The following is a 25,261-nucleotide window of genomic DNA, read 5'->3' as shown; positions in this document are numbered from 1 at the left end:
TTCGGGACCCCCTGGGAGGTCGCGAGACTCTGAGAGGGTGGTGGCAAGATTTCTTTCAAAAACAAGCAGTAGAAAAATGACAAAATGGTTTAAAATGGCTTATTTTAGCGATAATTAGGAAAATACATTTACTTATTTAACAACTAGTTAAAGAGATCATGTGTGTTTGCTTTTAGAGTTTCCTACAAAAACTCTTTGCAAAGGCCTTAGTGTGGCTGGCTGCGTACAACGTTAACATTTTTACCACCTCCAGGGACTATGGCGGTCCCCAGTCTCTAACTCCGTTATATTGGGGGTCGCAGGCTAAAAGGTTAGGAACCCATGCTGTAGGCCGGTAACCATTTACCATTCACCATACCAAAATTACATGATGGTCAAAGGTAACACTATGATATTTTATCACTCACACTTGTATCATGATTATATTTTATTTTGAAGAGTGCATTGGGATAATATTGTATCATGATAAAATCCTATTGTTCAGCCTTAAGCGCTTCCCAAATCTAAATTGACAGCATGTGAGTAGATGTGGGTAGAAGAACCCCTTAAATCCTGGGGATTCGGTGATGTCAGCCATGCCTGGCTGAACAGTGATCTCACTCCATCGAGCCATCACAGGACTGATGGGGGTCCCCGCTCAAACATCACAGGAAACAGAGGTGTGCAGCCGCTCGGTCACACTGCGGAGGTTTCACTACCTCCAGCTGCATCACAATCATAAATTCATCCCGACCTATAAAAACGTCCCGGACACAAAACAGACAACACAGGGAGCCGTAATGGATGAAAGGCTGTTTTATAAGTGTGTTCAGTGACAGGTCCACTTCACAGATAAGAGGGATCCATCTGTATGTGGTCACAGCAGGGCAGTGCGACTACACTACTCTACAGCTTCTCTCACTCACGACGTGACAAGGTGGCAGCTTGCTGGAAGAATTTATGGCATATTACTGATGTGGCATTTGTCATAGCAGCGCTGAAAGGCAAAGCATGTAGAAGGGAAAAGGGGGTTGAGCAGGGGGGATTGGCTTTAGAGCTTCACCAGTGATCTATTCTAATCATATTTATTCATGACTATCCCGTTATACATAATCCATTACTATTCCTGTTCGACTGTATCCTCTGCTGTTTCGTGCTGTCGCTCATTTCTTCATCTCCTCTCCTTTCTCTTGAACAACTAGGGAGAGAAAGAGAAATGTAAATCAGCATTTGAGGCCAGTGGACCATACTGTTGGAAGAAAGAGACTCAGAGACATCTTTAACTGAAAAATGCAACAAGGTGATTTATTTTTAGCCAAAGCAGGCTGATTTGAATTTCAAGAGATCAGTCAAAGGGTTGAGAAGAAAGACTATTTGTCATGCTGAGCTTTATTAAAGACTGTCAAGGGCCAGGTTCTCGCTTCCTACTCTTAAATTTTGCGTATAAATGGTTGTGAATAAAGCATCATACCTCGAACCTCCAGCTTGCACTCCACCTCGTCTTCCCCGAGGTCGTTGATGGCCCTGCAGGTGTATCTACCCCCGTCAAACAGGCTCGGCTTGCGGATGTTCAGAGTCAGCACGCCCTGTTTGTTCTGCATCAAATACTTGGGGTCTTCACCGAGGATCATGTTGTTCTTCATCCAAATGATCTTCGGCTGTATTTGGAAAGGGGAAGGCAAATTTGACAGGAGAAAAGACAGAGAGGAGGGGGATTTTACAAACAGAGCACGGCGCATTGGGAGGAGAGGGGAGTGTAGGGAAGAGGTGAAATTAGGTCAACATTTCGGCTTGACAAATCTTTGCCAATTCGGTGGGATGAAAAAAATATGCATGCTTTCAAAGATCTTTCTGCTCCACCTCTTGTTCTAGCTTCAGACATAAAAATACACTCCTGCTGCAAAGACATCAAAATCCTCTCTGACTGCTCTACACTCACTGTTTGACTCTCCAACTCGGAAACACAAAGCGTGAAATCTGTTCAGCATATCCCTCGCAGCAATGCTACCAGGAGCCAATGCAGGTAAAGTGGATGCTGGATGGGTGCTGCTACAGTTTTGTAGTGCATTGTTTGCTCTTTACAAGATAAAGTAGGGACATTTCCCCAAGGCAATATCAACAGTTTGCAAAAGAGAAATGATGTTGGAACATAAATACACTTAAAATTTAAAAAAATTCTTATTATTTTATGCAATGGTAACATTTTAAAGACAAAACTAAAAAATATAATGTAATAACTTCACAAATTTGTTTATTTAATTCAATAGATATTTTTTTTTATTTTTGAACACCCTGTTCTTTTTTTGTGGATAAAGACATTTCTGATTAAAGCGCCTGTGAAGAACTACAGTAGCTGTTTGTGTCAATTTAGGGGACACATGTCTTTGCTGGTGCTGTCCTATAGTATATACATGTGTAAGTGTTGTTGTTCTTCAACAGAAAATCTCAGCATGCCTTCTTTTAACAGCCAAGCAGATCACACACTGTGTATCTTTGCTTTAAAATAATGGAAAGAAAGATGTTGTTACAGTTAATTGGTCTGACAATGGCAGCACTTTCTTCATTAAAACATTACATGTAAATCATCAATCAGTCATTTATTGTATAGTTTGTTTTCATAGGTCATATCTAGGCATTAGTAATAATGCCAGTCAGTTTAATAACCAGCTAAAAACTTCACACAGGAGCTTTAAGTCATACAAATGCATATATCCCTATAAGACTGTTTAACTGACACAGTCGTTGTCCTATTAGTGAAATACTGTAATAAAAAATAATATATATTTGTTTATTAACTAGCAAACAGTTCAATAAGTAATTTTCTCCATGAGAGAAATAAACCTGAATAAAAGAATCAGTCGGCTTTTTTTTTAATCGAAAAAGAAAGAAAAGGAAAAACAGGTCGACAGAGAAGCAAAGGGCTGGTATGGGCCCAGCTTGAAATCTGATTGGTCAAGCAGATGCCTCCCCACAAATCCACAACTGTGACAGTCTATAGTTAAAGATCGGACTTGTGTAATAGACCACTATCCTGGCTTTTTTGCAAAAGTCTGCTTTAAGTTTCTTTTACTTTTCTATGTATTTCAAAATACACGCAATATATATATATATATATATATATATATATATATATATATATATATATATATATATATATATATATATATACACACAGTATATATGTTCCACATGTATTTCACAAGACAGGTGCACAGCCAAGAATCACAAACTGTATTGGATGCAATGAACTGGCCATTTTTCGGGAATAAAACATCTCCAATAAATTTTGACAGACAGTTTGCAGGAGTTTGATTGCTTTATATCTTCTTTGTGTCATAAACATGTTTCCAGTATCTTGTTCTATAAAGTACATTTGTGCAGTTAGAAAGGGTTAAAACATGTATATGAATGTGTGTGTGTGTGTGTGTGTGTGTGTGTGTGTGGAATTTCTAAAAGATTAACACACACAGAAGTGTAATCCTGAACTTAAAATTGAAGTATCTCCAATCTATCAAATAAATAAGAAGGATAAAAAAAAATAGTTCACTTGATACGTACCTTGGGGAAGCCGCGAACAGCACAGCTGATAGCGGTTGCGTAACCAGCTACTACACTTCTGTCCACCAGGGGCGCTGTGAACCTCGGGGAACTCTTGGTGTCTTTCTCTTTGAAAGGTGGAGCTTTGTAGGCCAAACCTGAAAGGGTGGAGGAGTAAAGTGTAAACAGCTAATGGTGACCCAGTGTGAGCTTCAAGTCCATAAAAAGTCCTCTTCAGTACAACACTTTTTTCCCCAACATTTTCTTTTTAAACACTTTTGATTCCATGAAGAAACCATTAAAAATTGCTGTTCAACCTCTTTCCACTTTTTAGGATGAAGAGAAAAAAATTATGTTTTTCTTTTGAATATTCTGAAAACAAGGTTATGATGTTGAAGGTATTTGAATGAAGACAAAGGAGACCTTTGAAGTAGTATCCCAATTGCTTTGCCCAGCTTACCTCTAGATCAGCCTATTAGTGCTTTACCAGTGTTAAAATCCCTTTTGGCTGCCAAATAATTGTAAACATCAGGAAAAGCTTTATACCTACACTTTTTTTTTTGCCAAACTACAAAATCCAAGAAAAAGTGCGTGATTAGCGCCATCTCTGGGTTCTGTATCTACTGTAGTTCTGGATGATCGATTTGAAAGTGACATCTGCCAAACGATTCTGTCAAGCATTGCCTGAAATGATTCTAATGTAATCCACATTTATCTCTTAAAGCTTGTTGCATCCTGTTAAACTAGCAAACAGTTTCAAGTTGCAGATTACTATTACAAGACAGAATACCGACTTTCTCTTCACTATGACATGCGGTGGGACCTACTGACAACAATCCCCAAATTTTAATGGGCCAGACGGCTGCTTGGAACACAGAAGAGATTGGCTGGTTGGCAGCCAATTCCTCTGGTAGAGTAAGCAAATACAACAACACAACAACAACAGTAGCAGCATTTGGCTGGTGGCAGGTGTTAATTTCCCAGCCTGGTTGTTGTCATAATCCAGGGCCGTCATTAAATATCATTTTACACTCTGTAAAATATCATTTCGGCGTAACCAGCATAATCAGTGGAATTCATTTTCCTGTAAAATATGTTTGTTGTGATTAATGCCATGCAGGTCTTATGTTATACAGCTTGTATTTTTTGGTGCTATTAAAATGTGCTGTCTTACGCAATACCTTCATTTCTTCTGTTCTGTACCCATTACCCATTTTGATTAATTTATATTTAAACTGAATGCACTTAGGTGCGCCTTGGCATCAAAAGAAATAAGATCATGCTATAATTGCTCTGCCAGGATTTTTTTTAAAACCTGTTTTAGAAATGATGGCGGTGTTCTTGCTGACGCCAGGCTCTTCGCTGAGGCCACAGATGTTTTCGCTGTACACTCGAAAGGAATACTCGTTCCCCATGACCAGGTCAGACACAGTACAGCTGGGCCTGCGATTGTGCTCATAGACTGTGAACCATTCCTGACACGAGAGAGACGAATAGGAAGAGAGAGAGAAAGAAAGAGAGAGGGGGGGGGGGTTCAAAGAGGCTTACAGTTAAGATCTATATGAGCCGATGAATCTTCTATCCACAGGATCCATGTCCTTCTACTCCACCCTGTCGATTCATACCACATAATAACTGTGACCGTACAGTGAGGCTTTACACTCCTGTGACAAATTCCCCAGCAGCCTTTGCTTATAACCATCATGAAGGTCGACTTTCCAATTGTGGATGTATGAAACTAGAAATTATGTCAACAATATCTTTAACAGCTGTCGTTTTGTCAAGAGAATTTTACCAAGTATATCTTTTTTTTTTTTTAAACATTACAATTTTTTACATATAAAACTGAACATCAACGTTAGCTTGAATGTAACAATGCTAATTCTACAGACCGCTATTAACTCAAACTGCATAGCTAATGTTATCGTCTTCTGGAGTGGCCTATAGCAAAGGAAGTTTTGTTGGCATAAGAGTTCATTGATATTGATAAATTGACCCAATTTACTTTTCACAGTCTTTCCAACATGACTGACTGTAACTTCAGTATCCGTACACTTCTCTCCTAACCTTTGTCTTCATGTCAGCCTTCTGGATGGTGTAGCCGATAATCTCACAGTTGCCGTTATCTTTTGGAGGATTCCACTCCAGCGCAGCGTTGAAACCCCAGATGTCTGTGACGCGTACATTGATGGGTGGACCGGGTTTTTCTGATGGGTTAGTGAGACGAGACAGAGTTCAGCAAGAAATTCTTCCAAAGATTTAAAGCTCAAGCAAATACACAGAGGTAATTAATCAAAAATGTAACTCTGTTAACAAAGAAGATAACTTTGACAAAAATTAATTAGGTCATTTTGGTCATATACTGTATATCAGAAGAAAAAATTAAAATAAACCAATCTGACCAGTGAACAAAAACATTGGCTTTTTGCTTTGTCAATGGATTGGAGTTCTTTATTTAAACACATTACATCCATAAAGACCCACAGATGGATTGAAATGTTCCCTCTACTGTTCAACATTTTATCCTGCATGTTTATGACCAACTGAAACCTCATTTGACCAATCAAAATCAGGACCTTACATTTACTGTTCCTGGGCTACTGTAGCCAATGAAAGCCTGAGTGGCTGCATTACACATACGGTGCAGTTGTGCAAGTTGAAAAAAGCGATGACAACAGGGTCAGCAGTTTCTTCTCTTCAGAGAGTCAGGAGCAAATTAGTTGGCAAGAGTTAATTAATGTTAAAGTTAAATGTTCAGTTAACCATTTTTTTAAATTAACGTCCAGGTTAAAAATGTATTTAAAAAATCATCATTGATAATTAATGGTTCACGGGTTAATGGACGTGTGTCCAGCTCTGCAGAAATGGTAACAGACTCTTTTCTCTAGCTGGGCAGACATTTTGGCAAGCCTTTAGTCAAAGATATATATATATATATATATATAGAGAGAGAGAGAGAGAGAGAGAGAGAGAGAGAGAGAGAGAAAGAGATTGATAAACAGATCTGGAGCAGGAAAGTCAAACCAAGAGAAAGGAATCAACGCTTGCAGCGGTTAAGATCTGGCAAAGATTGATGGATTAGCAGAGTCTAAGACAAAGGTTCAAGGAAAGGCGGTAATGGCTGAATGCATTTCTTAGACAAACTGTGTTGGCATACAACTGACTCACTAAGAAATAGTATTCTTTGTGGGTCTGGATTAGCAAGCAGAAGAATGCAGCGTGTTTATCATTTGTCTTTCTGTGTGGCCTGCAATGGAAAAAGCACAGGAGAGAAGTACTGTAAACATCGTAATGCATTTGTCATTAATCTTCCCCTGCATGCTCTCCTCTGAGGGCTGCAGTACAAACTGTAAACAGCACTGCTTTTTTTTCTCCCGTTAATCCTTCCTGTACTGTCTTCTGCTCAAATGTAGCGGTGACACATCAGCCTCTCATTAGCTCAACCTTCTCAGCAGAGGAAAGTGACAGAGTAGCCCTAAAAATCCCAAACTAATCCCGAGCTACACACAAATAATCCCAGCAGAGCCCCGCTAAATAATCCACCAAGCACCCTGACCCCAGGAGAGGAGCTGTTAGCAGGGGAATGAGCAGGCGGCCACAGCGGCAGTGCAGGATCAAGGATTATTGCAAGAGAGAGAGAGAGGGGAATCATTGCTTGGATGATATGCTACTTTGAGTCACAGATCAGGATGAGTTTGAAATTAGGATTTATCATCACATTGAAAAAATCCTTGACATGTCACCAATTTAGTCGGAAGGTATTAGGCCATTCCCTGAGTTCTAATCCCAAATGAGAGAACATGCAACATGAGCAAAGAGGTGGTGCGCTATGATGAGACTGACCTACAACCTGGATGTGTATGTCAGCACTGTCAGATACGTTTTCAATCTGAACTGAGAGTGTGTATTTCCCCGAATGGGATCTCTCTGCAGAGCGGATGAAAAGGATGCTGTCCACGTCACTGGTACGAATTCCCACTGATTTGTCCTCCAGGAGAACGCCGTCTTTGAACCAGGTCACAACAGGGCGAGGCTTACCCTGAGGGCAGAGAAATTGAATCAAAATAAGAAACTCAAAGACGGCGTGTTTTTCTTAATACTTGCTGTGAAAGATTTTGGTGCAAGTTATTCAGATATCAGCTTAAAAAACACCTGGGGCTGGGTTAGCAAAGCTCTAGAGGGGAATGCAATAACATTCCCAATGCTGATTCTGATAGTTAGGCTGAGAGTATCTGTTAATAGTGAGTAACCTTTCAATACTAGGGCTACTAAAAAAGAGATACATGGACATATACTGCTGCATTTGACTAACATACGGTCTCACATTATTTATCTTAAAGTGTGAAAGTATATATCTCCAGTAAAAACAGCGAGAAAAAAAAAAAAAAAAAAGGGGCTGAAAGCTTTATACTCTAAAGATGCATTTTTAAAAGTCAATATTTTAGTGAAGTTTTGCTGGAAGCCTACAGTCTTGACGTCCTTTGACCGCTGAAGAATTTTGTACAGACACTGATTTTTTTTTTTGTACGAACAGCTTTATATGTTTTTGTGGATGTAATATTTATATATGTGTAGAAAGTAGGGAAGACCTCCGCTGATATTTAGACAGCACTTTAAACATTTATCATGATGCTCAAAGGAGAAAAAAAAACATAGCCTAAAAACTGAGCTAATTCCTCTTGATTCATTCCTAGCGGCACCACATATTCTGTCAGTGTGATGATAGCAGATGGAGCAAACTGTCCAGCACTTGGATAAGATGACAGAGATGTGGGTGCTCTGTTCTCACAGGAGAACATCATGTAGCCGCGTCCTCTGTCTCAGAACAGGCTTTTCATCTGCTTCTTCAAAAGCAAGCACAGCCACGGCTCACTTTTCCTTGTCTATTTTTATTTATAACAGTTGCTTCCCCATTGCTACTTATGGTTAGCTTCTTTTTAACTTTTGCCATATTTTGAAAGTTGCTGTCAAATGCTGTAATGCTCCCTGTGCCCTTTCAGCTCTTGCCCTCTCAGTAACCAGCAAAGTGTACAGCTCTGATTAAAATTTCAGATGAAGATGAAAGGCCCTTCAAGCGAGCAGCTAAAAAAATGTAGGCATTTATCTGGTTACTTATCGAACCAAAGAACACAAGAACATGCATTATACTGCCATAAGCAACCATAAAAATATGGAAGCTATTGCACGTTTTAAACTTGGAACCACTTAATTTCTCTTTTTCATTCATTTTGGTATTCATTTTAAATTAACAACTCTAAACCCACCCTGCATTACCCATTTATCTTTAAAAAAAAAAAAGCCCCTAAAAAAGCCAACTTCAAGCACTCTTTTAGTAAATAGTTATTTTAGTAGTATTCTTTAAGTTCTATGTGGAGAGAGTCATCTCTTAGCACTAGGAACTGTTTGAAATGTTAATGGGACTGAGTTTAATGCTTCACAGTAGAAGGTAAAATGTGCAGCTGGCTGGACTTGGACTAACCTGGAAGGGGATGACCAAGTTCACCTTATCGCCCACAAGTACAATGTGTTTGGCCCTAAGTTGACGAGGAACGCGGATCTTTGGGTTCTCTGGTTGGAGAAAATACAGAGCATGAAAAAGATAAATCAGTAAAATCAGCGTGGGAAGATTGGGTGAGTGTTGTGCAGAATGTGAAATGTACAGCTTACGGTTTGTCTATGTTGATGTGCGATGATTCAAATTTGAACAGAATGAAATTATGTCTTATAATCTGTCTGCTTTCAAGATTGTGGTTTAAGTTTTGACCATACTCGTGATTTCTCCAGGAGCCCCATATCAGTTCAGACACAATGATACGTTTGATGATTAGATCACATAAAAATGTAATATTCATTTAAGAATGAGCCACAATTGAATTTTCTTTTGACAAACATGCCCCCTGACCCATGATCTCCCTGATAGTGACAGCCTGGGAGAGAACGGCGGGGGGGCTGCGTCCAGCCTTGTTGACAGCCAACACTCTGAACAGCATCTTCTCGCCCACTGGAAGACCTTTCACCCTGTACTGGTTCATCTCTACTAGACTCTCATTTGCTTGAACCCACTCGTCACCTAAGAAAAGAGCAAAAAAAGAAGAGGAGAAAAAGAAAAATGAGAACAAAAAAAGAGAAAAGATCAGATGTGAACATTAAGTGACCGTTCAGTACATCTTTGAACTCAAACAAAGTATTTTTTCTCTTGCCTGAAAACCTTTCTATTCATCCATAATGCTGTTTACAGTCATAATGGCAGAAGTGTATTGGTTCAAAATAAATTTTGGCAACAGTAGACACATTTTTTTGCAAGCAACTGTCAAGATTTCTATCTTAAGTAATGGCTAGACAGCTGACTTTTAGGATAGTTGAAGCTTCAAGGGGGTTAACCGTTTTGGTTCAAAGTAATTTTTGAGAATTACTTTTTGGTTGAAAAGTTTATATTTATGCATTTTTGCTTATTAGTTCTCCTTATGCATATTAATAGCATTGTTAGCGAGTTGATAAAGTTTACGCTAAACAGACAAAGAAAGGGATGCTCAAAGAAAAACATGAAACTGGAAACCGAAACCTAGAATTCTAGTATATAAAAAGATTATGATTCAATACCTTTAGTAAATGCAATACTTTAGCATACAAACAACACATGACAGCTTCTTAGTTGCTAGATAGCAGCTGACATTTGCATTCCTTTCTGGTGAACAGTACACCAGTTACGTGATGAATTGAATATAGACAATTCCTTTCTACTATGATGCTAGCGAGCTTGAGGTAAGTTACCTGGCAATCGGCTAAATGTATATGCTAGCCATTGTGATTTTGTTGTAGTTAATGGGAAATTACATTTCTTGTTTTTATTTGAAACATGATCAATTTTCCCTCCAGATTATCACTTTTCAATATCTTTTAAAGTGGCTGTCGAATTAAGAAGTGATAAAATGGTAGCATTTATCAACCTGCAAGTAGCGATACCAAGTCATGAAAGCATTAGAGCTTACTACCTTGAAGGTCATTTAGTAGAAAATTGCTGTGTGAATATGGCAAACAGTGTTAATATAAAGTTTATAATATTTATCATGTATTTACTTCCTTCTTTGCAGTATTCAATGATGTATCCATCGATGCCGCCTGCACCGATTTTCTCTGGAGGACGCCACTTGAGTGCACAGGTAGTGTCTGTCACATCTTCCACCGAGAGACGACAGGGCTCACTGGTGGGGGCTGAGAGAGGCAGGAGCTAATTAATACGTTAATACCCAGTGTAAATGGAATGGGAGGTAGGTTAAGCTCCCTCAAAATGAGCACTGTGTGAAAAGCCTCTGTTAATTAAGCATTCTGCTAATGATAAATGGGAACGCACCAATGGGCATGAAGGGCTTGGAGTTTTCACTGGGCTGAGAGATGCCAATGCCGTTGACTGCAAACACCCTCATCTCGTAAAGCACACCTTCAATCATCCTCTTCGCCTCATACGTGGTGGATTCATAAACATCGAAGTTGAGCTTGGTCCATCTGGAGGAGCCAGCCTTTCTCCTTTCCATCAGGTACCCTTTAGGAAGCAATGTCATCATAGTCATCATCAGAGGAGTCATTAAAAATGTTATTGAGACAAAAGGGTCCAACGTTGAAATTTTGTACACAGAGGGGATTGGAAACGGCTGTTTTCTCTGGAGAATGAGACATCAGATGTGAGCATTAGATCCAGGGGTACCTTTAATAGGAACTCCACCGTCATATGAGGGAGGGTCCCATGTGATTATGGCAGAGTCCTCACCAACTGATGTGCAGTTGACATTCTCAGGGGGGTTAGGCACATCTGGAGAGGCCGGGTAGAATTGGAAATGGAAAGAGAGAAGAGATTTTAAAAAGATGAGAGAAGGCATCAGTTCCAGGAATTCTGTTAATAATAAATTCAGAGTATTCCACCTTTTATTTGGTTTTAACTAATACATACGTGTTTAATATGACTACATGATTTGTCGCTTTCTTAGAAGTTATTGATCCACTTTTAAAGTTGCAAATCAATTCAATTTAATCAGTTCAATCACTTAAGATCGTTTAAGTTGGTCATTTGTAATGATTCTCCATTAGGTGTTTTAACAGATGCAAAAAAAGGATTTTGAGAAATGTAAAAAATAGTTTGTTTTTTTATCTTTTCGAAACTGTCAAATAAACTACTTTCAAGTCTTACTCAAATCCCTGCTAAATGAAATAGAAAGGGACTAAAGTAAATTATAGTGAGAGGTGAAAAGTGAAATTAAGAACTTACCAACAATCTTGACAAAGAGTTCAGCCTTGTCTTCACCAACAGGGTTTGTCACAGTGATGGAGTAGAATCCCTCATCCTCCTTCACCGCTCCTTCAATAACAAAGCTGGACAGAGTCTTCCTGGTCTCCACGCGTACCCTCCCCTCGGCCTCAGACACTACCTACAGTACAACACAGGGCAGGATGGAGACAAACAGAACAAAGAGTTAGTTTGAAGTGGTGTCGCATTGTGATGGCACAGCTGTCACAAAGACATGATTCAACCTTCCCACTCAAGTTCATGTTTCACTCTGACGGTGACTAACGCTTTGATACCCTGATTGACGCACAAAGGTAAAAAGAATGTGGCTTTATATTTGACTGTGTCAAAGTAAAAATTGTCTCTATTCCTTCTCACTTGGTCTCCTTTCATCCAGCAAACAGTGGGGGCCGGCTCTCCTGTGATCTCGACGTCAAGGCGAACTTTGTTTCCAACCACCACGACAATGGTGTTCTTGTTGCCGCTGCCGGTGTCAAGGTGTATTTTGGGAGGGTCTTTCATGGAGTAGAGGACAGGAGTCAAGAGGTAATCAGAGTTAGAAGCAAATCAGGATATCAATAATTATTTTCTCATTAAAAGCATCAGTTAGTATTTTTAATGTCATCATTTTTTATGATGGAATTTATATTCAGAATTGAATTATGTCTGGATGGAAAAATGTATAGGCTTAGACCTTTTATTATTTTACATTGGGCGCCAATTCAACACTATGTCTTTACCTCTTTTTCAGAGGAGCAGCTTCTGTCAGAATTAAATGGGATACTTTGAAGCATAACAACCAAAATTGAAATACTTTAAAGAGCAACTTATTCACAGGGTTATAGGGTTATACAGGGTTGAATTTGTAACTGTGGGTCTGTGATTCTGGGGAAACTGCTGATATTTTCCCTCATCAGCAAAACAAATACAACCCTCAAGCTAAGTGCATCTTAAGGGAAATGACTGTAAGAGCGCACTTACACGAGGCAAAGTTTTCCCGCACTGTGCTTTAACACGATTGCACCCCCTCCCCCTTTCCCCCGCTGGCCTGCACTCACACTTACCGCGCCTGAGCAGGGTTACCTCTTACATAAAGTTTTAATACAACACGTGCATGGCTTTACATGACCATGAAGCAAGTTTAATTTACAAGACACAATAAAACAAATAAAACCTATATCCATCCAACATTTTAGAGCTCATATCTGTCAATGTAATGCACAAAATCAAGGAAAACATAGAAAAAAACATTTTGATTAAAAATATATATATATATTTACCTTGTCTTGGAACATAGTCAATCTTGATTTCTAAGGGGTAATAATATGAATTAGTCTTTAAATTTTGACAACAAATTAAAAATTCAATGTTTCGTAATCTTTCCCACCGATGAAGTTGAGTTTTGCTGAGAGAGAAAGTGCGTAGCCATCAGGGACAAAGGTATAATCCCCAGCATCAGAAGCCTTCACGTCATCAATCGTCAGCTTGTGGGTCCTGGGGACATGTTTCCAGATGTTACCAAGGAGACAACACTTTTTGTGACCCGTAATTATGCAAAAGACAGTTGCCCTGGCAACACACTCTGTGAGGCAATATTGCAGAGTGAGAAACATACTAAATGGCTTCACCTTGTGTGACCGCTGTTGCCTTGGCATATCTCCTGCCATGGGCGGCTCTGATGGAGGGATTACTGAGAGAAACCCCGAACCCTAGGGCTGTGTGATGTGTCTGTGTATGTTTGTCTGTGTGTGTTTAGAGGTTAGGGCTTTGCAGATTGCAGCATTTCCAAAAATTGGGTCACACAACTAAGAAAACCCTTTGGTAATAGTTTGGCAAGCCATGTGTCAAACAATGCCTATTGTTAAATCTATATGGTTTAGTTGTGTGTTGATTTGTGTGTTTGTGTGAAACATTTACACACACACCTACAGCTGTCTAAAACAATACCTTCCAATGTGTGCCATTTTGATGCGATCACTGGCCTGGACTTCGACTCCGTCCTTGAACCATTTCCCTGTCACTTTTTCATCAGACACTTCACACTTGAATACGGCCTGCTCAGCAGCCTTCAACGTCAGGTCAGCTATGCTCTGCAGGACCTCAAGCTCCTTATCTGAAGCAAAGACACCACTTACATCAATACATTTTATTTCACAGGTATATTTAAGAACACAGATCACGCTTGCCAATGTCAGAAAGCATTGTATAACTGCAGTAGGCTTGCATGAGTGACAAGAATTGAAAAACATTAAAATATTCTAGTGTTTTCGCTTCTCTTACAAACACGGATTTGTTTGACCATTTGATTATGACCTTTACTGTTTTCACTGTGAGATAAAGATAAAAAGACATACAATTCTTCAGCAGGAGCCGAAAAAGAGCAAATTAGCTTGGCTAAGATTAGTGCAAAGATTGGAAACAGCTAGCCAGGCTTTTAAATTTTCTTTCTTTCTTTCTTTCTTTCTTTCTTTCTTTCTTTCTTTCTTTCTCTCTCTCTTTCTTTCTTTCTTTCGAAACTTGCACAACATGATCAATGAACTCTCCTTTTTAAATATGAAGCCAGCAACAACGTAACTTAAATGAGATAAGTTGAGCTGAGCTTGGCATAAAGATTGAAAAAAAATTTGTAATCATTGAATTACAAATTATTCATTTAACTCTTAACATTAGTATTTTATTTGTCAGTAAAAAAATAAAATTAGCTAACTTTAACATCTACCTTACCCTGCAACTAGCTTGGAGCTGTTTAGTAGGTTGCTGCAGTTACAGTGCTCTTTTGGAAACTTATCTTCAGTGATAATTGTCAATCTCAGATGCAAATGGATACTTAAGGATGTAAGCAATAACATCACACAGCAATAAAAGTTGTCCAACATCATTTGGGGGTGTAAACAGTCTATATCCAAGATAGCAACAACATATCTTGATCACCTGCTGCGCCATAGCTATGATTGGTCACACAGGAGGCACACAAAATATGTCACTCTAATTGATTTTGGGCCCCATCTGTCTTGGAGGCATGTAGCCTGATTTTTGCAGGGTAGAATGACCCAACCGTCAATTTTGGGTGGTGTAAATTAAGCAAGACCAACAGTCAGATGAACCTACTGATACAAGGGATTAGCTGAGTAACATTAATTAAGACATGAGTAATGACTAATTTATGGCTTTTCATGCTTGTCAGAATGGAAAACATCATCATGTGTTGGTGTGTAATTTTTCTTTAAGTTCCTAATTGAGCAGCCATGTCTGAAATGCTTGTTAGAAAACTTTGGGCACACGCTCAACATCCATGAATTGCTACTTCTGATACTGTTCAATTTAACCAGACTATTAGAAGTGTTTAGTTTATTTGACATTTTCATGTTCTGCAGATATTCAGAAGAAGTCACAGTGTGTGCAGTTTCAGCTGCAGTTTGGTAGGTCCATACATATTGGGGTTTATGTTTTCAGGAAAATTGGGTAAATTATTAAACACCAAGACTGAAACAGAGAAAATTGTACCTTCAACTTCCAGTTCTGCCTGTGACTCTCCACCGTTTGTCAGGGCGTGATACATTCCAATATCATCCAAAGTTGCTTCATTTATGATCAAAATGTGCCTCTTCCCATCCTTTTTGAACCTGTACTTTGAACCTGCTGACTCTTTGGTCAGCTCAACTCCATCTTTCATCCTGAGGAGACACACACACACACACACACACGCACACGCACACGCACACACACACACACACACACACACACGCACACACACACACACAAACACACACACACACACACGCACACACACACACACAAACACACACACACACACACACGCACACACACACACACACACACACACACACACACGCACACACACACACACACACACACACACACACACAAACACACACACACACACGCACACACACACACACAAACACACAAGCTTCAGTGACATTTCGACACACACAGAGGAAAGGAAGAGCTGATTGACATGTCTGTAATGTTCTACATGACTGGGGCCTTCAGGGATTTCCAGGCGTTGCCACATCTTTCAGATGGAGCAGAAGGAGAATATTTTCTCAGATATATCTAGTGGTTAAAATGCCTGCATTAAGCAACTGGTGAACTAGTTTTGAGGATATAATAATAGAATAACATGTTCCTTAGAATAGAATCAGCTAACGTACATCTAGCAAGGAAGTTGAACAATCCAACAATAAGGCACATGCATTATGATCTTTTGTCAAAAAAACAGAAATGTTAAACACAGGCTGGAGGTAGGAATGTTTGCATACAAGCTTTTATGTATTCAATCTCAGTTTATTTATTATACAACGTGTAAGCAATTTAGCATGTTTGCACTTCTGGTTTCCTTATTTTGAGGTCCATGGTTTATCTATCATCATTTTCATCTTGACCGCATGGATGGCAATAGCCCTACTCAGAGTGTAGTTTCAAGCTGCAAAATTTAAGCTCCTGTGATGTTTACGCCTTCGGAATGTCACGTAGGCGTAATGGGGTTATGAAGTGATCCTACCTCTGTCTGTTCTGTCTTCGGAGGTGGTAACAGAGGCGTTACAGAGGTAAGATGGTTTCAGTGGAACCAGAGAGGGAACTCAGCCCTGCATATGGGGATCATCATGTCTGACTGTATGTCTACTGTACTGTAATGTGAATCTACAGACTGAGACACCAATATTACGCTGTCACAGAATCAATATGAAGGCTCAAGGAAATGTTAACGGCTGAGCTTAGAATCTCGGAGTTTTCCCAGTTTACTTTTTTATTAAACTTTTTTAATGGGACTTGCAGGCATTTTTTTTAAGGACAGTGTTCAATATCTGTTATAGATACAGTATATTTACTGGGATTGATGCACAACAAAAATATGACCTTATTGACTTTTAAATTGCTCATGGCATTTACTAAATAATTGACATCACAGTGACCCAAAGGCGTGTTGGCTCACCATTTGACGTTGGCTCCCTCCTCAGACACCTCCACCTCAAACTCCACCTTCTCGCCCACCACGGTGTGAACGTCATCCAACAGCTTGGTGATGGTGATTGGAGGCTCTAAACACAAACATAACGCTTTGAGTCAAACTCAAAAAACAGAGTTTTACTGAGTCACTGAAAGACTGTACTGTTGTGTTGTGTGAATCATGTATCTAAACCACTAGAGTAATTCAGACCAGGAACATGAGTGGAGGATACAAGAAGCATGGTGAGCAAACAGCTGTAGGCTATCAGTACTTGAGGAGAGTGAGTGAGGTTTTTTTACACGGTATGGCACATGAGCAAATATGGTCTATGTCAAAAAAAAATTCTGGCACATGCAAAGTCTTGATTTGAACTGATATACAGGCTAACAGTACAATCCAAATCAAGCAAAAATACGCAGCAGACTTTGGGCTGGATTTATTTCATATTTGAAGGTTAAAAGATACAATATGTAAAACTTTATTTTTCACATTAAAATAAATAAAAAAATAGAAAAATGACTAAACCTATCTCATATGTTTTTATTTTGTTGAGTACTTAAATTACCTCAAATATTTCCAACAGTTATCAAAGCCAGAGAAACCCTTAATTATATTGTTGTAGAGGACGTGTCTTCTGTTTTCATTTAGTCCTTCAAGAACTGAAGAAAACATTTTATTAAGATTTTCTTTTTAATCATATTTCCCAGATCGAGCAGCTGCAGCTTCAATTTTACCATATATTAATTTTCTAGAGAACACTTTTTGGGTAAATAGATGTATTTCAGGTATTTTTTACTCCCCTACTCCACAGATGGGTGGTGGGTGGCATATTTAAGTGTTCTTTGGAAGAAGAAAATAGTGACCAACAGAATTTTATTTTTTTTTAGATTGGGATTAACAGGACAATATGGTTTTAGCGTCCTTGCCAATACCTCAAAAAACACCCGTCATGTAGCGGCGGAAGGTACTTCACATCTCCTGAGGTGGTGGGAGTCACATTGTGTAACCACATGGTGTGTGATGTTTTGATGCTCTGCTAGACTCAGCTATTTGTCATCGTCAGCATCCAGTCCCCCTCTGGACATCTCAATTCTCTCAACCTCCGCTGGAAAGCCCAGAAACTCTCTAAACCACTGTCACAGCACCATCAAAACAAGTGCAATATGACTGCGAGGCCTTACAAAAGTTAGGTGAAATAAGCTTAATGTCTTTGGTGTACTGTGTTTTTTTTTGTTTGTTTTTACTGAAGAATGACTTTTCCCTCGGGATAAAAAGGAAACAGCGAGCACAAAGCAGCAGTTTGACTCTGAAAATGTACACAGCACAGTGTGTGGTCAACACAGTCGGCCTACATAGACGTGGAGGCTATGTTTACCTGCATTTCAACACAGAAAAAGTGAGCCGCATGACTAACTTAAGTTAAAACACTCTACACTGTCTATTCAGCTTTGTAGATTTGTTCAGTACATTGTGACTTGTGATGTACCATAACCCCTGTATAATAATCCATCAGCGTAATGTCAAATTCTAAATAAGCAGATCTTTTTCTTTTGTAACACTTCAAATGTCACATTCAGTAAAGACTAATATAGTAACGTTTTATTAAGGAGAAAGTAAAGAAAACGAACTACTACTTTGAATACTACTACTACTTCTACTATGTTACAAACTAAATAGTTATTTTACATTAATATAAATCATCTCGATCATCATTTCACAGAGTTTTGTGAGTGTGAGTGAATTTGATTTTGTTGTGGGAAAATCCTTTCCCGTAGTAATCACTTCAAAACATGAACACAGCAAAAGCCTCAGCTTTTGCCTAAGTACTTTATGCCTTATTTAAAGTACTGGGACTGCTAGTTTTGACTAGCTGTCATCTGAAGAACTCCCTCACTGATGTCGAGATGAATCAACAACAAAAGGGTTTGATGAAGATGTTCACAAAGAGCGATGTGAATGATGTTTCTATATGGACACAAATACACACACACACACACACACACACACACACACACAGGTTTGCTGCATGGGAGCCGTGTCTGTGGTGAAGAGCTTACCCTTGTGTACGGCCTCTGAAATTGTAAAAGCAGTGTTGAGCAGTAAGCACACAGAGCAAAGCACTGGATTATTATAGAAGCGATAGAGTTAATTACGTTCATCAAAATCCTCTCATACAAACAAACCAAAAAAATGCCAGACATAAAAGCAGAGAGTATGTTTTTTTTAGATGTTCAATTAGTTTATATTGTTTTTCTGAATATTGACCAAAAGTACAACATTTCATCTGAACAGGAATCAAAATGGCCTTTAAAACCCACTTATCAGTCAAACTCTAACAAATGTGACAGCACACTGATGCATGCATCACAACAACTGTGATACATGACATTAAACAAAGCATTGAATATTCTCTTGCAACGTAGCCATTAAAAATAAGTGAGCTGACAACAGAGAGCAGCGTGCTACTGCGCAGCACAACAGCATTGAAATAAACAGATGACAAACACAGACACAGGATGGTAACAGAGCTGTCAACCCTCTCTGCGCTCAAATGACAGAATCTGCTAAACTGAGCAGAAAAAAAGCCTCTACCTACTGAAAGAAGGATCCCTCAAAGACAGTGACTCATCTACCTTTGACAAAAACCTCCGTGAAGCACTTCTCTTCCCCGACCACGCACTCGTATGCTGCGTCATCAGACAGGTTGCACTTGTTGATAGTGAGTGTCCGCTTGTTGCCCACGCTCTCAAAAACATACCTGGACACATGGGGATGGGGGGGAGGGGGGGGGGGGGGGAGATTATACAAGTTTAAGGAACAAACGTGGGGAGAGAGAAACAGAAACACAGGGGAGGGACAATAATGAAAAATTGCTTTCAGCCAATCCAGCCACAAACAGTCGCTGAGCGCCTGAAAACAAAGGAGTGACTCACAGTTACGTATAAAAAAAAAAACACACATTCTCGTAGAGAGACCTTCAGACCTGTTCCTGCGTAATCACAAGAATATGCTCCCACACATAAACATTACAGTTGTTGTGCAAACATAGTGATAAAAATCAAAGGACTTTGGTGTCACATATTCATCGCATGCAGCGGCAGGAAGGGATGACAAACTCGAAATTGTATTCAAGGGGCGATTCTAGGGTCTGTCATTTTCTTTCATTGATACATTTAGGATTTCAAAGGTGTAATGCTCCAACGCTCAGCAGGACATTTAGAGTGAGTGCTGCCGATTATGCAGGTGTCCTACTGTCGTTGCAAAACTTGGGCATTTAGAGGGAATGCTTTGGTTTAAAGTTTGTCAGCCGTTGGGGGGCCCCGTACTGGCCTTGAGGCCCCAAGCAGTAGCCTGCTTTGCCTGTTGACAAGCAGCGCCTCTGATTGTACTCTGAAATAAAAATGACCTGCTGCAGCGCTAAGCCACAGCTGAGGTAGAGTTGTTCATGGGGAGTCAAACTTAGTCGCCCAATTAAAGGAATTACAACTGCATGATCTGAAATTCAACCTGCAAGTCAACTACAATGTCTGCCAGTTCAAAGGAGCATCATCTGGGCTAAAAGTGCAGCATAAAGGTTATTTTTTGTCTCTTAGTTGATCGAAGGTTTATTTTATGGAAGACAATTTGTCCTTTTCTTGACAGAAAATGCAAAGCTCAACTTGATGCAAAGATACATCAACATGAACAATCATCATCCTGAAGGTAAGTAGTTCCTGTTATGTGGGGTTTAATTGCAAAACTCTGTACCCTCTTAAACATTTGATTCGTCAGATCTAGCTGGTTGCAGTGCACACTCTGAGAGAACCTCCTGGGAGCTGCTGTTCTGGGCGAATAAATGTCCCCTCTCCATTAGTTACTGTCTAATCAAACAGGAAGAGGACTGCCTTAATCTCAATGAACAGCATGGAGCTACTCAAAATGGCAGATGGTGGAACCATTGAAAAAATACCACTTGCAACAGCTGTACCCTCTTCAATAAAACACCAAAAGAAGTCTTTGAAGGAGGAGGGAAAAGAGCAAGGAGGAGCGACACAGACGCAGAAGAGAGCTCAGCAGGCTGAAAACTCTAAATTTAGAGTAAGTCATTTATCCCTCTGGGATAAATAAAGTGTTCTAAGTCTATAGCTCCTAAAAATATTTAATTAACTTCACTGAATATTTTTCATCTTATCTCAGTGGATTTCTAGTCTATTTGCAATGTTAGAGACATAACTTGGTTTCAAAGCAAGAATGCAAGCCACACTTAGCAGGGCAATGAGAAAGAATTCGGTCATATGGGCCCCCTCAGGGAGGTCTCCTACTGTGGTTGGGAAATTTGCACATTTTCTGCTACTGCTGTGGTTTAAAGTTTGTCATTCCTTGGCTGCCCTGACCGGCCTGGGGCCTGACTTGCCCATTAACAAACAACATTCAAGAATTAAAAAAATTAATGGTATTGATTTAAACAAACAAAAAAAAGAACCCTCATGTACCCCTATATTAAACATGTCTTTTAGTTATCTGCATTTAGTTAAAATTAATTTTAAACATGGAAGTTAACATGATTAGAATAAAAAATATTTAACAGGTGTTTAACCTGTTTTACTTTCATTTTTATTTTCAATACTTCACTTCCACCAACTCAAGTCAGCTGACCTCATAAACCGAACCTCATTAACTGATACTGAATTTAACATATTTGTATCCAATTAACTGTTGACTGTTATCAGAGTTACAATAATAACTGTGCCCAGTTGTGTTAAAATGACAAACTTGTGAGGAGAAATCATCTTTAAAGCCTGGGTCACAAAACAGATTCTAAAAAGATCTGGACGCTACGTTGTTTCGAGGAGCATCTCGCCTAAAACTTGCTTTTATGACTTAAGAGTTGTGGATGTTTTTATAGGCAATCATGGTCACAATAGCTTTATAAAGTGAATGAAAAATGTGTCATTCTAGTTTTAATTTGCTAATCATGAGGGCTTGTTTCGTGAGCTTGAATTAAGAGAGTGTCTTTTGTTAAGATATTTGCTACCCATCCCAGCTGTCTCTAAATTGTTTGTCTGTTTATTGTATTCTTTTGTCTTTTTTATGAAAGAGTCAAGTAGTGCTTGATTGCTGTTCTACTGATTGTTAGTGCATGCTCCAATCCCACTCTCTACATTACATACTCTTCCAGTGTTACACTCCTGTCCAGTTGGTGGCAGCGGTGTACATCGAAGTTGGTTTCCTAACAATTAAAAGACTAGAAGAAGAAATCCTTTGATACCTGTTTATGAGGACAACTATTTGGTAAAAATACCTCATACAAATACAAGTACACAATACAAAAGAAGTAAGAATAAAAGAAACTAATCTTTGGAGTTACAAAACCAGCGCCATTTAAAATAATTCCCAAATTCAAAAGTTGTCGAGCTTTTTTTAAGCAACACCCATTTATTTATTTGCAATGACTTTTGTTTCCATAGTACACCAGATTAAATTCCTGTAGACACAAGTGTTAGAGAAGATATCTCAAACACTCACGTTCACTTTAATCATTGAAATGTGCTTACTTGGCTGATGGTTTGATCTCTTGTCCATTCTTGAGCCACTTGACAGGAGCATCAGGGTCAGCCACCTCCACTGTGAGCTGGATCTTCTTGCCCTTGTCCACTGAGTAGGCTGAATCCAACTTCCTCAGGAAAGCTGACACACAAATATCTGTTAGTATACTTCTTCTTTTATTCCCAAATAATCCACAAGTGCCAACCAGTGGACAGCATATGCTAAAACACATTCCACCTGTTGTCCCTGCAATATAACTTCTCCCCAGAGGCCTTTAAAACGCTGCTGGTATTTACAGCCTACCACATAAAAGAGCTCTGGTTTCCCTGCCTGCCACCTCAGTACAGTACTTGTGCTAAGTGTGTCTTCTTTTTTCCCTCCTAAATCCTCATGTCTCTTCCCTCTCTTCTCACCATCACTCTTTTTGGGCTCCACCTTCTTCATCTTCTTCAGCCTTGACAGCATGCCCCTCAGGTCTGTGATTCCGTACTCAAAGGCGATCTTCTCATAGTCACATGGCTTTGCCGCCTTTAAGATTTCCCAAACATCCACTTCCTCTTTGACTTCCTGGTGTTTCTTCTGCCTGAATATGGTTGGGAATTAGATAAAATCAGTGAGAAGCAGATTATAGATATGTTTAAGGTCATTTTGTATCTGTATAGATGATAAAGATAATTTTACCTTTTCTTCAGCAGGGCACTGAAGTCCAGATCCCCCGCATCCTCACCTGCATCTCCACTGGAATTAAAAGATTGGAGAAATTATCTTGGTAGGATTATAAACTATGCTATTTATGACACAAAAGATTATTAGGACATAGATATTCTAAAATTAATTCCCATTAACTAGCACTATAAATACATAGAAACATAAAATACAAGACACAATTATGAATCTAACAAAGGCAACATGAGAAAATCCACCAGCACACAGCAGATTTAATGAATGAAAGCCTGTGGTTTAAACTTACCCTTTTTTCATCCTGTGTTCAGATTGATGCAAAAATAGCATGAGTGAGAACATAGAGCAGAGCAATTGATGAGGACTAAAAGCTAGCATCATGCCCTAAATACAAGTGACAAACAGAAATAACAGCAGACAAGCAGATGAAGGCAACATACTGGTCAAAAAAATAAGCAAAATCAAAATAGCATCGAACATTGAAAACATCATAGCGAGGAAAAGTGGCTGAATGCAATCTGATTGAAGGATGGCTAAGCTGTCATAAGCATGGAAGCAATGAGGTTATATGAAAGTCTGAGATGCACGCAACACAAGAAAAAAAAGCTATTTTCATGCAGGATAAAATGACGAGAATTGAGCCGTGTTTGACTACAAAAACCTTTCATTTTCCCTCACACGAACGTCTGACTCGCATGGTTTCGAGTCATCAGTCACCCTCTTGTCCTCGAAAAAGGTGACAAGTGCTGTGTGTGGCACACACCAATAACTGTCTACAGACTGGAGTGCGTGTTGTTGCCTGCTGTGAGGAGTTTTGGCAGCTCCTTTACAGCGTGGAGCATTTTTCCCGGCATGGTCGAGGCTCATTGAACCCCTCAGAGAGCAACATAAATGCCAATAAAATTCAAAGCAGTTCTGTTTAATTGTGTATGTCCTATGGATGAGCAGTTCATCCAAGGATAACCTCCATCTATGTTGTCCTTGCCCTCCTGATGGGAAGTATTTCTCTCAGGGTGATAACGCTGTCCTGTATGTGATCATAACATGGATAGGTGTGCTGGAAAACGATGTCGCTTCATACACCACAGCAATGAGAATAGATCCTAAACAATCTACACACTTTTGAGGGATGGTTTAATACTGCATCCGACGAATAATGGAAGGAGACAAAGGTGCAGTTTGTGTTGGTTCATGGGTCACTCATGTATCTTTATATGCTCGCCCATGACAGGCAAAGAAGGAAAGTTATTAGGTGTCTTAAGCTCACCAATACTCCAAGACTTCTTTAAACTGGCAAACAATGAACACAACGCTATTTTTTTTGCATGTGAAAAACCAACAATATCTCAATTCAGAGAAGTACTAGACTAGACAATCAGTCACGACAAAAACCTGAATGGTTTTATTGGGTTTTGAGCTGCAACAGAGTTTAAGTCGCACCTGCTCTTAATCTCAGCATTGTCAGTCCTGGTTCCTGCAAGCTACAGAAAGTATCACCATACAATTCATGTCAACAAGAATGATTGACTTGCTCAGTGCGTTTTGGGTTCAAGAGCTCAAAATATCCAACAGCAGAAAAGGCAACAAAAACCAGTTCTCCTGCTTGTACACGAGGTACTTATGTCTACTTTTAAGCTGTGGATGAAGCAAGTGGAAAAAAGTGTATACAACAAAGAGCCAGAAAAGCAAGTAACGGGATGTCAATTACTGGGGTTTGTGCCACTGTGGTTTCTTTAGATTTTTTTGTACACATTTCCTCTTTGTGCATGCATTAACCAAGCTTACAATAGACGAATAAGTTTTTACTATGAGTTAGATCAAAGAATACTCTTGAAATGTATAATTCAGGGATTATTTTTTTTTGGTTTTAAACTCCCATTAAACTCTCAGTGATGCCCAATCAAAAATCCAAATGCAAATATTTTGTGCCCGTTGAAACCGGTTCAGTTTTGGCTCGTTGTTTTGTAGTGAACGAGACAACTTGTCATTTATGTTAAACCCTGAAAACAAATGGTTTATGTTAAGTGGCCTTTGAATTTTAACAGTGTGTTTTGCATGTGTTGCATGCCGCCGTTCAACTATGTGTCGCATTGTCATGACATACATAGAGGGACTCATGTATGCATTCTGACAATAAAGAAAAGGCTGTTGTTTGGAAGTGTGAGATTAAAATGCAAGCATGCTGTATGTTTTCCACAGGCTAATTTTCTATTTCGCTTTGAAGCCTTGTCAGCTGGCCAACAATTCAGCAAAGCGACAACATGAAGAAAGAAAAACTAGCCTGATAG

General features: G+C 39.3%; 1 protein-coding gene across 4 annotated transcripts in view; it reads right to left on the bottom strand.

The window, feature by feature from the left end:
- Positions 1-214: 214 nt before the first annotated feature.
- mybpc2a (myosin binding protein Ca) overlaps positions 215-25,261 on the bottom strand; it is a 47,837-nt gene continuing 22,790 nt past the window's right edge. For 2 of the 4 annotated variants that reach the window (XM_079365643.1, XM_079365645.1), the window contains 22 exons: positions 22,974-23,030; positions 22,706-22,875; positions 22,301-22,433; positions 19,400-19,524; positions 16,752-16,857; positions 15,299-15,468; positions 13,742-13,907; positions 13,182-13,288; positions 13,075-13,104; positions 12,173-12,309; positions 11,777-11,936; positions 11,219-11,323; positions 10,868-11,056; positions 10,594-10,728; positions 9,419-9,586; positions 8,996-9,084; positions 7,360-7,555; positions 5,584-5,723; positions 4,832-4,991; positions 3,538-3,674; positions 1,451-1,637; positions 215-1,177 (listed from right to left, as the gene is read on the bottom strand). In XM_079365643.1, the coding sequence (XP_079221769.1) occupies positions 1,143-1,177; positions 1,451-1,637; positions 3,538-3,674; positions 4,832-4,991; positions 5,584-5,723; positions 7,360-7,555; positions 8,996-9,084; positions 9,419-9,586; positions 10,594-10,728; positions 10,868-11,056; positions 11,219-11,323; positions 11,777-11,936; positions 12,173-12,309; positions 13,075-13,104; positions 13,182-13,288; positions 13,742-13,907; positions 15,299-15,468; positions 16,752-16,857; positions 19,400-19,524; positions 22,301-22,433; positions 22,706-22,875; positions 22,974-23,030 (2,902 nt within the window). In that variant the 3' untranslated portion in view covers positions 215-1,142. The remainder of the gene's footprint in view (positions 1,178-1,450; positions 1,638-3,537; positions 3,675-4,831; positions 4,992-5,583; positions 5,724-7,359; positions 7,556-8,995; positions 9,085-9,418; positions 9,587-10,593; positions 10,729-10,867; positions 11,057-11,218; positions 11,324-11,776; positions 11,937-12,172; positions 12,310-13,074; positions 13,105-13,181; positions 13,289-13,741; positions 13,908-15,298; positions 15,469-16,751; positions 16,858-19,399; positions 19,525-22,300; positions 22,434-22,705; positions 22,876-22,973; positions 23,031-25,261) is intronic. The other 2 variants (XM_079365644.1, XM_079365646.1) reach the window with 1 other exon arrangement.

Source organism: Symphodus melops, assembly GCF_947650265.1.
Source record: "Symphodus melops genome assembly, chromosome: 17".
Lineage (NCBI taxonomy): Eukaryota > Metazoa > Chordata > Actinopteri > Labriformes > Labridae > Symphodus > Symphodus melops.
This window is presented reverse-complemented; position numbering and strand designations above follow the sequence as displayed.